General features: G+C 45.2%; 1 protein-coding gene across 2 annotated transcripts in view; it reads left to right on the top strand.

Annotated features, from left to right (window-relative positions):
* Nucleotides 1-15601, top strand: part of RNF43 (ring finger protein 43) — a 56051-nt gene that overhangs the window by 28957 nt on the left and 11493 nt on the right. For both annotated transcript variants that reach the window (XM_063111397.1, XM_063111396.1), the window contains one exon: nt 11908-12030. Coding sequence is in view for 1 of the 2 variants with exons in the window: in XM_063111396.1 (XP_062967466.1) it covers nt 11908-12030 (123 nt within the window). In the remaining variant the exon portion in view is untranslated. The remainder of the gene's footprint in view (nt 1-11907; nt 12031-15601) is intronic.

Raw genomic sequence — 15601 nt, 5'->3', positions numbered from 1 at the left:
TTGAAACAACTGACACCGTTAAGTCCAGACACATTTTTTTTTTCTCTCTTCATTTTCAACTCTGTTATCAAGGAAATTAGGCAACCTGCTCAACATGTGTTTGGTGGTCACGTTTTAAATTTGAGCTAGTGAGAGCTCTCAATTTTACTGCTAGCAAAGTAAAGTTTTGAAGCCGTTCACTAACTCATTGGAGGTTTAGCTTCTAAGAAAGCTCTTGGAATTTTGGTGCTTCTGTTCTTCCACTCTGTGCCTCTTCCTGTGGTTGGTCAGGTTTCCCTTCGTTAGATTTAGCACACGAAATCCATGCCCGGAATTCAGGCACAAGCCCAATGTGTGTCGTGTTGTCTCTTCAAGCCTCAGTTACCTAATTTGTGGAATGGGCGGTGCTAATAAAGGGAGAAGAAAATAGCTAATGAAGGATCATAAAGCACTTTGCTAATATAAATTGCAAAATCAAAGCTGAATAATAATCTTAATTTAGGGTGAAGGGTTCCATTAGCCAAGTAAAAATAAAAAGGACAAAGGGTAGTGTTGCTTTGTACCTTGATAACAGTGTACAAATTAAAAGTGCTGCTATTGATCCTCATTGCCCTGTGATCTCTCTCAACCCCAGGAATTTGACTCCCCTCCCTAACTGTGTAAGTACTTCCCTTATCCGCTCAGTCTGGTGATGGCACCTCCCCGAATCTCCTGACATATGCAAACAGGAACTTCTATTCATCAGAGCCAACTTGATAACTGAGAAGATTCCTCTTCCATTTATCAGTACTTTGATTATCGTTTCATATCTCTTACTATCTGTGCTTAGCGAGAAAAATAAAGAGTTTTGGGTAATTAGGAAGTACAAAGAGCTCATAGTTCACAAAGAGCAAGTCAAAGGACGTTTGGAATATTTGAGACTACCACTGTCTCTGATGTGAGGCGGCCTACATATATCCTCAGGGGCAGGGTAGGCTAGAGAGCTGATCAGCTGCTGGGAAGCTGAAACAGGAAGGGTGCTGATATCAAATGTCACCTCAACTGAAGTCTTTAAAACTTGGGCTTCAGATACATCCACTTTTCAGGATAAAAAGGCTGGGGAAAAGAAATGTAATTCATCTCTCATTCCACCAATGGTAAGAAAAAGACCCACTCAAAAAAAAAAAATATGGAATGCTCTTGGGAGTAAATTGACTCTGAGTTTTCCCAGAACTTTTCCATGCACATCAGTGGGCCAAGTCCTCCTGAAATCTTGGTAGGGACTGAGGTTCAGGAGACATTCAGCCAACACTATGGCCTAAAGCTGGTGGAAAGTGAGAGTTGCTTTTAATATGATAGGGATTTTTCAAAAATTGTTTTTAATAGTTTCTAAGTGGCTCCTTCCAACAAAAGAGCTTCCCATCACATCTGGAAGATAGACTGAAAGGCCCAAAATGACAAATGAGTACTTCCGAAGCAGTATAGCAGGAGTCTACCCATTCATTCCACATTCTCCCGGTACTCATGTGCTATGCTCTGTGAATTTCCATGCCCTCTGTGTTGTCTGACAAGTGGCCTAATGACCCTCATGCATGTGCATGTGTACACACCACAATAGATCTGCAGTCAGAATTTAGTCTTCTGAGAGCAGGAGCCATTCCTTTTTAGAGGGGCAGGCGGATGCTGTTGCTTTCTTCCCCATTTGGGCTTTTGTTTGACTCAGCATATTGATACTGAGGGGAGACAATGGAAGAGTAACTGAGGATGGGTTATTAAGTAGGAAGGTTTTCCTGAAGTGAGTGTTGTTCATGGTTATGGAGGAGATTAAGGTGTGACGATAAAAAGGAAGGAAGAGAAATCTGCCTTGTGATGAGTTCAAAATGCTGTAAATCTGACTTTAATACTTAAGCTTATAGGGAGTATACAGAAGGTTTCTGAAGAGAAAGGAATCTGAAAATAATCATATCCTGATCAAACAAGGCAACCACCAAATTTATTTTACTTCACATCTGTTTATTAAAACAGATGATTCAACTTGCGTTTTTCTTAACATCTACTGTGTGCTTGACATTATGCAAGTGATGAATAGGACCTAGTCACTGACTCCAAGGAGCTCAGGATCTACTTTGCAGGAAGGAGGAAAGGACTAATATTTTATCGGACATCCACTGAGAACCAGGCATTCTGCTGGAGGAAATGGGTAAGAGGGTGGGTCACAATAGAACACCGACTAATAGTAAAAGGTAAGTGTCACTTAAGAAGTTTGAATATTTGGTTAAAAAGCAGCCTTGTACCACCAAGGCCACGGGTTTGGATCCCTGTACCAGCCAGCTGCCATAAAAAAATAAAAAAATAAAAAATAAAAAATAAAAAAAAACCCCCAAACCCCAGAATTTTAATAGATGGTTTTAGGAAGACATATGGGGGAAAACAGTTTAATTCTGAGGACTGAGGGCTAGTCAGAGGATTAGAGAAGGATCCGGTTTGGGCTGGGCTGGGGAATCAGAGCAAAAAGAGGTAAAAGGCTGTATGATTGACGATCTCACAGGAGATAGGAGAGGTACTATTTGTTTTCTCTATAAAGCCAAGGAGATAGGGAAACGGTCCATGCAAAGAGAAAGAAGAAGGAATTTAGCAGAGAACCAAACTACTTTCCCATCAAACATTTTCTGTAAAAGACATCAGATCTGAAACAGTGTTTTTCTGGTTTCATTCTCTTTAATGCCTTGAATTCTGCCCTAAAAGGCTACTTATATATCTTTTTAGTTCCTAGCAGCTAAAGGGATGCTACTGTTAGGAATTACTAAAATATTCAGAGGATGAAAATACCAATTGGCAGCATCCATAGAGACCCAGTGAAATGCTGAGTCCTGAATGGCAGTCCCTCCCAGGCTTGCCCAGCACCATCTCTCACTTTTTCTTTTATCCCCTGCCTGGAAGGTTGCACTGTGGGTGGGAATAAAAATCTACTCTCCCGTTGCATCCAGGCAGCTGCCAGCAGTCTGTTTGCCTTGTTCTTTGCTGGCAAATCATTAAACAGTCCCCCCAAAGCAGGCCTCTTCCCCAGGGCCACCCCATGGACAAGGATTCAGAGCTGTGGTCAAAGAGCTGTCAGCAGTCAGTCTGGAGCCCTTGTGCTGTCTCCAGCACAGGACTTTGCTGGCTGTTGCCTCTTCTGAACAGAAGCCTCCTTGGCCTGATGTCAACCCCCCAGTGGCTTCTGAGGAGAACTCTGGGCATCTGAGTTGGCTGGCGACTTGAATAATTTTGTCCTTTTCCTCCTGATGTAATTTCTAAGTGCAACTACCCCTACATCCCATCTGTTGTTTCTTTACTGAAGCACAGGTCCATCTTCCACATATTTTCCTTTTTGTAGTGTAAATGCAATATTGTGTGTTATTGCCCATAAGCTGGGGACCGGGATCAGCCAAGCATGCTCCATTGCTTCATCCCATCCCCACTTACAATGTGCCAATTAAAACCTGAGTAGAGAAGATTTAGTTGAGCTGGCTCAGTTGGATACAATATCTGCCCTCAAAGGGCTTGTAAGCACCAGGGAAAGTCAGTTGTGGAAGACAGCAGTTTGGAGCAGTCTGCAGGACAACTTGAAACCCCTACAGCCTATGAGCAAGGAGATTAAGCCTGAAAGACATATGTGTATGAAGTAGCCAGGTTAATTAAGCCATTTCACACTCTTGTATTGAAATCACCAAATTTAGCAATGCTTAAGTAGCTCTGCTAGTAGTCCAGATGGGCCTCTGCATATTTAAATAAATAATCTGGTTTCCTCAAGTTTCATTTCTTTGGTGTTTTTACCTGGCTTTAGTCTTTGGCCTTTTAAGCATCAAAATCTTAACTTAAGTAATTTCTTAAAAACTAACACTACCTGCTTCCAGCTAGTTTTTAAATTCCTACCATCTCAGGCATGAGTTTGGCTGGAACAACAACAGCAGAATCATAAAGCAGACTATGTCAAGGCTGTTTGCAGTAGCACAGCAGGTTAAGTGTAAGAGTTCAGTTAACAACCTCATTGTGGTAATTGTTAAGGCCATTCCTCAGAGACCCTTATGCTGGAAATGTGGTGATTAGTTATTACTCCTAGCAATACTGCTGTCTGTGTCAAGATCTCAGCCTTTCTGTAGAGGATCTCTTTGGATAAATCCTAGCTAAACGAGGGGCCTCAGTGGTCCTTCCTATACGATGGAGGTCAGTGAAGTTGGCAAGATCTTCCCTGAGACAGTGGTCAGAACTCAGCTGACCTTTCAGGACCTCTTACTAGGATTCTTGGATGATTGATACCTGAGTTCCTCACCTGGTGGAAGGAGGGAGTCCAAATCACATGACTGGGGAGTCTTCTAAGGTCTTTAGCTTCGTCAGCCTTAGTATTCTATTCTATAGCCTTCCTTCCAGAGATCCCTGATGTAACTAAAATGATATTTGATGGGCTCCCTCTTTTTTGCTCCTAACTTCATGAGCAGCTTCCTCATATCCCTGTAACTAGAGGTCATTCTGGGCTGAGTCAGGACAAAACCTGTTTCTATATGAGAATATAATAATATAAAAACTCTACATCTTAGATGGCTGAGATTTTTCTCCTACTCTCTATCTGGTTACTGCCAAATAAGCTTTCTTCTTTAATAACAATTTATTTCAAAAGCAATTCAGATAATTAATTCTTGTTCCTCCTCGCTTTCTTCTGCCTGCTTATGAGGGTGCTTACACCCCTGTGAATCACCATACAAAGATGCCAGGCAGAGTGTGGGGTCAGGAAAACCCCACCATGGGGGCTGTTTCATGTAAAGAGATCCAATTACATCATGGAGGTTGGACACAGTCTGAGATGAGGATAGGTGAATTTTTAAATTAAAGAATAAAGTCTTTAATGTGGGATGAGGGAGTGAAGGAATGGTAGTCTGGCTGAATGACCATTATTTGGGTCTGAGCTTCTGTGACCTTTAATTTCAGGACACACCTTTCTCATCCTAAACAAACAACAGCTATTCACTGGCAAAGCATCTGTGAGCAGCGTCTGGGTCTGGCTGCCTTTGTTGTGGCTAGGAGAAGAGAGAGATAAACCCCAGGAGAGGGGAAGGAAGCTGAGGTTGGTAGGCAGGAAGAGCACAAGCCCAGAGGTGAAAGGAGCAGACAAACCCTTCTTCTGACTTGTTCTTGAGATGGATTCAAGCTTGAAAATTCTGGAGTAACACCAAGGTCAAGGGTTTGGATCCCTGTACCAGTCAGCTACCAAAAAGAAAAAAAAAAAAAAAAAAAAAAGAAAGTAAATTCTGGGAATGGGAGTCCTGAAGCCTTCCCCTACAATCCCTTGTAGTGTAGTGCTCAGCTAATGTTTGTTGTACCACACAGAAAACCTCCCCAACATAAACACCTGCCAGCAGCATGGTGGAGCAGACAGGATGCTGGGGTTCCATTTAGGAGATCTTAACCTCCTTTAACAAGTTGTATAACCATGTGGTCTGTAACTTGAGTCTCACGTTCCTCATGTGTACAAAGCAAGTTTTGAAGGTCCCTGGTATGAACCAGGCTTATCTGTCAGCAATTCACTTCTCTTTTATAAACTGTGTGCCAACTCGATTCAAATCAAGTTTTATTCATTCTTTCATCAAATATTAAAGGCCTATGATAGGCAAAGCCACAATCTGGAATTCTGATGAGCGCAGTGTTTCCCCTCAGACGTTGCCCGCCCCTGCTTCCTATTGGACTGTGGCACCTCATTTCATTCTGCTCTTGTCAGCTCTCTTGCTCACCAACACCCCAGGCCCCTGGCTTCCTGGATCAAGTAGGAAATACTGGAGGCCTCTGTCATCCGTCTCTGCTAGATCACTGCCATCAGATGGCCTAGGCTTATGCTTCTTTCTCCCCACCAACATTACTTTCTTTTGTAGCTTAAAAAATTACACAGTGAAGCAGGGATACACTTTCCTTGTAAAGAAAAGTTTTTAACAAAATAAAGAGAAATTGCTCTTGACAATTCCCCCACCTCCCAACTTAGTTCATTAGGAAACTCAGCCATCCCAAAGGGATAGCAACATGTTAATGAAAGGATGGGAAAGAGGTCTAGAGGTTTCCGAATCCAAGCCTAAACAATCACCATTAGGATCTAACCTGTAGATGTGAGCATCAACAGGGCAAGGTGACCGAAGTGGGCCTCACTGGATGCTATTCTGGTGCTGGGAGCCAGAAGCAGCAACTTCAGGCTAATCTGTTTTTTCCTAACCACCTAATGCAGGAGCTTTATGATGCTGGTGTGTCCTGCTGCCTGAGATAAAAGTCACGTAGTTCTAAGTTCAGGTAATGGAGGTTGCACAGGAGAGGGTGATTATAAAATCTGGAAAGAGGAAATGGGGAGAAAGGTGCCTTTGATGTCTGGCCAATGTTCCTGATTACAAAGGCAAAACTGTAGCAAGCAGTAAAGTTACCTGTCCAAGGCCTGGGTGAAGGTCTGTACATGGAATCAGAGAACTAAGAGATTATTGCTGCAGAGGTGGGGGGAGGAGAGTGGCTGGGAAATAGGAGACAGTAAAGAATTGCTTGCAAAAGCACACACCCTAAGAGGAGGAGATGCCGCGGATAAAGTAAGTCCAGCATTAAGTTCGGGGCTCAGTTGAGCCCTGGAATGCCCTTTGTGAGGAGGTAATGAGATCACATGGCTTCCTTCATGGGAAGGAGGCGGGCTGAGAACTGGAAGAGCTTGTTAAGTGGGGTTTGGAGGGCTGAGAACAGGAGGGTAGTGACCGTGGAAAATGAGCTATCCCAGACTGTGCCTTGCGGAACGCTGGCATTTAGAGGCACAGTTGATTGCCAAGGGAGGAAGGAGTCAGAAAGGGCTCTGTCCCTTCCAGGAATGAGGAGAGATTTTATTATTACAGATGCAATAATAAAAACAACTACCATTTAATAAGCACTTACTAGGCTCTGTGGTAGGCACTTATATCCATTATCTCCAGTATTCACGATAATCAGGAGGTATTTTTGTTCCCATTCTGAAGATGAAGAATATGGGGCTCAGATAGGTTAAAACTTGCCCAAGGTCAAACAGGTAAAAGAGGGAGTCAGAATCTGAACCCTAGGTTTCCTTGGGAGGGAGGAAAAAATCAGAACAAATGAGTTAAAAGAAGGGAGGACTGAGAGAGAACATACTCAAGAACATGAAATTCAACACACGCTACCAAATGATAGTTCATACGTCTTTCTGCAGCAGCATAAACTGTGTGCAAAGCTGAGTTCTGAGTCAGAATGACCTGGAATGTGAGAGCAAGCTCCTCTTAATTTGCCCCTTGTGGCAGCCTCTGGAACAGGCACATCCCAACTCCTGGCCTTTCAGGAAGGCGCAGACTACCAATCCTTAAACTCACCAAGTATCCATGAGCCCTCCCCAACCACACCCTCCCTGAACCCTGCAAGCCTATTTCTCTTGGCTGTCTCCTGGTGTCACTGAGAGGACAGGTGGCCTGGTGTGGAAATCATGTTTGCATCTTTGTTATTAGGAAACCCTGCCTCCCAAGAAGGCAGATGCATTTGGATCTGTTTTCTCCTCAGGAGCCCTCTTTCTGATGGAAAATTCATCCTCTGGAGAAGGGGGCAAAGACATCTTCTGTGTTGTATCCAAAGAAGGCTAACACTGCCTTGCTAGGTAATCAACAGAGTCCTGGTTTGAATGGTCGTTTTTGTTTCTAATCAGAATACTTGAAAAACTCTCATTATAAAAGATTCAGACCATACAGAAGTGTAGTGAGTATGGTTCTCATGCCACAAATATGACTGTACAAGAAATATTATGTTACTTTTTCTTTTTATCAAATTAAATCTGAGTCCAAGGTCCTGTCCCACTGGGTGGACAGAAATTTGTTTTCAAGAGAACTTCCTCCCACAGAGTTGCACAAAAGCCCCAGGATTTTTATGAAAACTAAAATATCCAAGGGATCCCTCTGATATTTGTCCTCACTGGTAATTACAAATATGTCATTGTCCATATGAGAAGAGAGAATGATAAGCCATAAGGCAAGGTGTGAAGGCAGGACCCAGACCAGGCAGAGCCTTTTAAGCTATGTTTAAGAGTGCAGACTTTATTACGAGAGCTATGAGAGCGGTAACGTGCTCAAGTTAGCATTTTGGACCACTTTGGCTGCAATACAGAGAACTGAGTGGAGCAAGGGAACTCTAGTTAGGAGGTTATTTCAGTAAATCAGAATAGCAATGACGATGGCCTGTATCAGAGTACCCAAGGTGAGAATGGAAGGACGTGTAAGAGAAACATTTTGGAGGTAGAATTGCTAGAATTTGCTGACTGATTGGATGTTGGTGGTTGGGGGCAGTGGTGAAGGAGATTGGGAGACAAGACAGCACGTGGCTCGAGTAACAGATGAGAGTGGTTCCAATGCCAACAATAAGGAACAGTTTGGGGGTAGAATGATTATTTCAGTTTTGGACATGCTGAGTTTGAGGTGTCTCATTTAAGGCTCTTCAGGAAGAAATGTCCAGGGGGCTGTTGGACACATAGGCCTGGAGCTCAAGGGAAGATGAGGCTGCACACGTGTCATCCGTGACCTCTTATGTGGAGACCAAGGCCATGGGATTGGCTGAGAGATACCCAGAGAGAGCATGAAAAGTGAGGAGCAGAGGTTCTAGGACAGAATCCTGGGGGTCACCACTAACATTTTAGAGACTCGTATTTGGGTCCTTACACTTTAGGAACATATAATTAGTAAGGCACATTTTCTTGGTCATGAGTTGGGGGGAGGTATCATGTTTTCAAAGTCAAATGTAAATTTTTTTTTTTTTTTTTTTTTTTACCTAATTCTACCACTTCTTTCCATCTCTTCTGATCTCTGCCACTTACTAGGTGTATAATTTTGGGCATGTTACTTAACCTCTTAGTGCCCCCGTTTACTCATCTTTAAGGTGGAGACAATAATAGTTTCTATCTCATAGTGTTGTTAGGAGGATGAAGAGTTAATACATAAAAGTGCTGAGAACAGTCACTGGCCCACAGTATTTATTCAATAAATGTCAACTGTTGTTATCCTCATCCTCATTATTGTTAGCGTGGACAGTGGAGGGTGTACTCTATGTTCATTTGGAGTTCCATTACTCCAGAGGATGGAACTGAGTTCTAATCTTGTGTGACCTTGACTTCTCTGAGCCTCAAGCTTCTGTTCTTTAAAGGGGGATGATAACACTGCCTCATAATGACATAACATCTGAAGCCCTGGCATGCAAGAGGCATTTACTAATGGTTAATTTCCTCCCATTCCTTCTTCCGTAGTTATTAGTTCAGAACCAGGCAAGTCTGCTGACTCTGATACCAGGTTTTGTCCCTTTCACCTTGTCAGAGATAACCTACTGTGTAGTCCTGATCTGTAAATGCTGGTTCCCCGTTAAGGCCTGGAGGCGAAGTTGTAGTTAAATATTTGCAAAATCTTCTGTAGAGACTACTCTTCTCCAAAGTGACTTTCCAGTTGACTCTCTGGTCGGTGAGAGGCATCTCGGAGACATCGCAAGAAAGCTGGATCATGTGGTGAGATGGAGGAGCAAGCAAAGCCACAGACTTCTGTGGCTGTCATCTGTCCTTCCTCAAGAAAGGACTCACATCTTTTGTTCTGCCAGAGCAGCTGAATTCTTTTTTTTTTTTTTTTTTTTTTTTAATTTTATTTTGTCGATATACATTGTAGCTGATTAATGCTCCCCATCACCAAAACCTCCCTCCCTTCTCCCTCCCCCCTCCCCCCCAACAATGTCCTTTCTGTTTGCTTGTTGTATCAACTTCAAATAATTGTTGTTGTTATATCTTCTTCCCCCCCCCCCCCCGGTTTGTGTGTGTGTGTGTGTATGTGTGTGTGTGTGAATTTATATATTAATTTTTAGCTCCCTCCAATAAGTGAGAACATGTGGTATTTCTCTTTCTGTGCCTGACTTGTTTCACTTAATATAATTCTCTCAAGGTCCATCCATGTTGTTGCAAATGGCAGTATTTCATTCGTTTTTATAGCCAGAGCAGCTGAATTCTGACTCCTCACCACACCAGACTCTTCTCTGTAGTCACCATGGAAATTCTTTTCAAATGCAAGTCTGTGGTCCCTGCTCCGTGGCCTGACTCCTGTGGTCTTTCCAGCTTTATCTCCTGCCTTCCCTCTCACGGCAGACCTAACTGCCTGCAGCCTGTCTCAACCCCAGGCCTCCGTGCCTTGGCACAGGTGGCTTCCTCTGCCAGGAATGTTCCTGCCACCCCGACCCCCTTTTGTTGGTCCACTAGGTGAGCACATACCTATTCAACCTCCAAGGAAGCTCTCAAGTCACCTCTTGTGAAAACTTCTCTGCCCTCCCACGTGAGATTGTTAGTCCTTCCTCCTTGTGCCCTCCCATAGGCCCTTGAACAAACTGGCATCCTAACATCACAGTACAATGCTTGTCTTCTGAGTTTCTTTAAGGCAAAGAGCCTCTCTTATTCATTGTTGAATCCTCAGTGCATTTTTCAGTGCCTGGCACTGAGGAGGCCTTCAGTGCTAGTAGAATGAAGAAATGAATGGATGCATGGACAGACAGACAGACAGACAGATTAATAGAGCTTGTTGAGACAGAGGCTACAGCTTCACTGAAGTAAGAACAACCCAACCTCATGCCCAAGCCTTTTTCTGGAGGTGGGGTACATAACCTTTCTCCCGCACTAACTTTCTCTCATCTCAACATCCCTGCCCAGAGATTTTTATTCACAAAGGTACAGTTCAAAACTAGGTTTTGCACATTTACTGGAAACCTACTATGTTCAAGAGACTGCAGTGAGACAGTGGGAGCAAGTAGCCTGAAAGTGCTTTCAGAAAGTGACTTTGCTTTTAAGTCCATCATTGATGTTATTATCTTCATAAACATATTTATAAATTCAAGATTTTCTCTGGTGCCTCTGATGGTTCTTTCTGGAACTCCTTCAGACTTCAATAGCGGTGGAGAGGGAAGTGTAGGGCAACTCCCTAGTAGGAAATCCCTTTCTTGCCGGGATACATTGGGTTTCCACCATCTGGGAGTCCCTGGCCAAAGGATTATCCAGGGCCAAATAAATCATACTTTGTTCTCATAGTACTCTAACATTTTATTCCGGGAAAATTAGATTCAAATGGGTGTTGGAAGAGAGTTATAGTAAGGCAGCCTCATCTCTTTGATGAGGGGATCCTCGGGTTCCTGTTAGCACGTGTCGGCCTACTTCCCCTTTGGTCATTGTCCAGCACCAGCTGGGCTTAGAGGCATAGGGTCTTGGATTGGAAATGCCACACCCTCAGAGCATATGGGCTGAGCTGGCTGCATCTCCACCGCATCTTTCCTGGGGACAGGATGAGCTCCAGGAATTGTGCCGTCCAAGGCTAAAGTCTTAGCCAGGCCCCATCCCAAGATACTCTCTTCTCCCTGTCAGCACCCTCCTTGATCCCAGGATGGGCACAGGACAGAGGCAAAGAGGGAGAGTGAGAGAAGCCAGGCAGCTGCAAGTGAAAAACCCTTCAAGGAGAGTAGGCAAGATTGTGATGATGCTGATATAGGAACACATGGATATTCTCTTAGCCTGGGGTTTTTGGAGCAGGTAGAAGGACCAGGAGGTGAGAGGGGCTGGGGCCAGGAGAAGAGCCCTCTGCATCTGGCCAGTTTGGAAAAAAGTAGGGCTTGAGGGTTGTTACAGCTGCTTTGCAGCAGGCTCTTCATTCAGGCCCCCTCTGGGACGTTCGTCCCTCCCATCTGCCCCCACTTCCCTGTATCCTTGGCCCTGACGCCTCTGAAATGACAACTAATGGTTACTCGCTCGCTATGAGGCAACCCAATAACAGCCCAATCTTTCATAAAGACCTGCCTGGTTCCTGCCTAGCACAGTATAGAAGGGCTTGGCTCTCGCAGCTCCCTCTTTCTGCACCCCAGAGCCTCCCTAACCCGTCTTTCTCTCTCTCTCTGCAGTCCCACCCCCTGTATCTGTGCAATGCCAGTGATGATGACAATCTGGAACCTGGATTCATCAGCATCGTCAAGCTGGAGAGTCCCCGACGTGCCCCACGCCCCTGCCTGTCACTGGCCAGCAAGGTAGATTCACACTTGACCCTGCACACGCTCTGAAACTTCACCCGGCTCCAGGCTGCGGGAGATCCCTGTGCTCTCTGGTCCCCTTGCCTCCTGAGAGTGATGTGCCTGATTCCCTCAGGTTCTCCTAAGCCATGACTGGGCTGAGAGAGGTGGGAGTTCACGCTTCTGTCCTTCCCCCACCAACCATCAGCAGCAGAACTTTTCGGCTTTCACCCCAGCATGCACCCCACCCTCCTTCCTCCCCATTGCTCGGAGTTCCTAAGCCTCTTCCCCTGCCCGGCACCAGAGCAAAGTGGGAGTCAGTTGGAGGGTTTTCCCAGCCTTCAGAAACATTTACTGAGCACTAGGCACAAACAGCATAAACATAAGCCACTGCCCCCACCCTTATAGAGTTCCCCCTTTTCCTCTGAGGTTGGTGGCCCGCGAGCTGGGTTTGGCTGGCAGACGGGTTGTGTTTAGCCCTCACAGTGGCTTTTCAAAATGTAAATTTACTGCCACATGTAAAAATTGAAAACGTTCTTATAAAAACCCAGATTTTCAGCTTCTCTGGAAGAAAACTCAGGAGCTCTTGCCCCATATTTGCACACACCACGATTGGCGAGACCTGGGCGGGAGCTGCCCCTTTCCACATCCGTGGTCTCTGGTTTGCTGTGCTCCACTCCGGCCTGCTACTGGTGGGCCCTGTAAACATTTGCATTTGTGACCCCTGCTTTAACTAATAATAGCAGTTCCTGTTCTCTGTGTGCTTATCACATGCCAGGTAGAATATGGGACAGATTCTTTTGTATATTATCTCATTTACTTTTCACAAAGATCAGGAAAGGTAGACATTGTTATTCTCCACTTGACATCTGAGGCAAGCGAGGAACAGAAAAGTTAACTTGCCAGGTTGACGCAGCTAGGAAGGGGTGAAGGTGACATTTGAACCTTACCCTGTCCAGTTATCAAGCCTGGGCTTTTAGTCTCTCTGCCCTGCTGCCTCCCATGCTAACTGGGAAAGATGAATGTATGTAAAAAATTGTCATGGTGATAAAAGTCAGAGTATGGTTAGACTGTGTGTGGCACAGACAGGTGTACTTGGGTAAGGGGGTCCTGCTCCCAGGGTGGTAAGTGAGGAGAGTGACACCCCGACTTTTGTGCCAGCTCACTGTACTCAGGCCCAGATCCCTTGGGGATCTCTAGGGCCTCAAGGAAACAGCCTGGGTTCTTACCTCATCCCATAGGGACAAAGATGTGGGCAGGATTCTGAATGCAGTGCCTACAGGTGGGTGAAGCTATTCACGTGGCCCAGCCATGCTGATGCAGAAGGGGCCCCAGGGAGGGGTGGAAGCAGGGCCAGGACGCACTTGCAGGAGCTGGAGCGTAGCATCTCCACAAGGCCATGAGGGTCCTTGATGGCAGCAGAATTTTGTTAGGCTGAAGCTACCCGGCTTCTGGATTTTTCATCCCCCTTGCTTTAGAAAATATGGGCAAATGTCATACATTTGTTCATTTGGTGAGCAAGTTCTCGGTGCATGCTCTGCGCTAGGTAGTATGTGAACATGTGTGTGCGTGCATGTGACAGAGAGAGGCAGAGAGATGCGGGAAGAAGCGTTCAGAGAAACCATGCTGTTCTTCCTTCTTCTCTTCACTTATTATAAAAGCAATATAGGTTTACTCTGGAAACTTTACAGAAAAGTATAAATAAGCTCATAGAAATATCTAAAATTCTGCCACCTAGAGATTCTGCTGTTCTTTAAAGCGGTATGTGTGGCTTCACATACATGTGAAAACCTGGCAAACCGTTAGGATGGGTCCACGTAGGTGGTTTTCCTCTCACCCTCTGGAGGAAAGAGAAGATGTGTACACAGATGCTGTGAAGCAAGGAGCAGGTGCTCAGGGCCCTTTGAGGAACTTAACCGTGCTGGGCCTTTGTTTCTACCTCCATGGGAGGGGACTTTATTTTCTACTCCCTTGATTATCGTGAGGATGAATATAATGTACGGCAAGTGCCAAATAGTGCCTGAGCTAAGACAAACCAAAACGAGAGAAGCCGTCAAGGGTTTAGAAGGAGCACCTTGGCCACTGCCCTGCGACCACAGCCCTAGCTTCCTGCCCCACGCTCACTCCTTGGCTTCCGCTTGCCCAGCTTCTCTGCCCATCAGTCTGGGAGCTGCTCCAGCCCCAGGCTTGCCAGTGGCTTCCAGTTGGTCAGGTCTAAGGCTTCCCTCAGGTCTCATCCTTTGACCTGACCAAGTAGCTATGACCTGGGATCCCTCAGCTCAAAGGAGGTCTGTGAGGGTAGTAATGTGGGTCTTTGAGCTACTTCCAATATTTTAGAAGTCCCACAGTCTTCACTATTCATTTTTGCTTTTGGTTGAAATTCTATCAGTTCAATGAGTTAACACAAGTTATCTCATAGGAAAATGAGTTGTATGTAATAAAGGTAGTTATTTTGGTAGAACATATATATTTTTAAATATGGCTCATGGGAAGTGTAAGGGAAAGGTGGGGTCTTTGGTGAGGAAAAGCTTCAAAATCGCTGATTCCAATCAGCTCTGCTCTGGCTCTTCCTGTTAGTATCAATGGTGCCATCACCACGGACAGGGCTGGGGCTCTCCAGCCAGCCCTGGGTTTGAAGCCTGGCTCCTGCACTGCCCCACAGTGTGACCTGGACACTCACTCACCTCTGAGCCTCCGTTTTCTCATCTGTAAAAGGGGAGTAATAGTGGGATTTATGTCGTAAGTAGTTACAGGGATTTAGTGAGACAGAACGGATGGAAGCCCTTAGCCCTATGCCAAGCACAGAGTAATGCCTCAATAAATGATTGCAGTTACTAGTACTGTCATCGTCACTGACATCATCATCCCACGCTTTTGAAGTCACAAGGCTGATTTTTTCCCCTTCTATCTGTTATCCCTCTTGTTCTTCTCTGAAACTCTTACCGTAATTCTTCTGAACTCTCCCATTCGTGTTACCACCCCCATCACCGCCACCACCCCCGTCCAGCCACCCAGATCGGTTTCTGTTTCTCTGCTGGCAGCTCCACAGCCACGGCTGTGCTAGCCAGGCCCTTATCACCTTATGCCTAGGCTAGTGCAGTGGCCTTTTGCCTGGAAGAAGGGGCTATGTCTGGAGACAAGCAGATGCAGGAAAGCCCTGGCTCTCTTACTGTGGAGACCACTACCTGGTGCTTAAGAGCAGGCACTCTGGAAGTGGAAGTCCTGGGTGGGAATCCTGCCTCCACTGCTTATCAGTTGGTGACCCTGGGCAAATTATTCAGTCTTTCTCAGCCTCAGTTTCTTTGACTCAAAAGTGAGGCTGATGACTTCCTTGTAGAGTAGCGAGGAATAAATAAAATCACGTATGCAAAGCACATGGTAATAGTTGATAAAATAATAACTAACACTTCAAGAGCACTCAGTATATGCCAGGCACTATTATAAGTGCTTCACATGGGTTAATTTATGTAGTCCTCACAGCAACCCTGGGAAGGAGGCTTTATTATTATCCCAGTTGACAGAAGGAAAAACTGAGGCACAGAGTAGTGAGTGACTTGCCTAAAATCTCACAACTAATAGTTGGTGGCAG

Source organism: Cynocephalus volans, chromosome 10 (assembly GCF_027409185.1).
Source record: "Cynocephalus volans isolate mCynVol1 chromosome 10, mCynVol1.pri, whole genome shotgun sequence".
NCBI classification, from domain to species: domain Eukaryota; kingdom Metazoa; phylum Chordata; class Mammalia; order Dermoptera; family Cynocephalidae; genus Cynocephalus; species Cynocephalus volans.
This window is presented reverse-complemented; position numbering and strand designations above follow the sequence as displayed.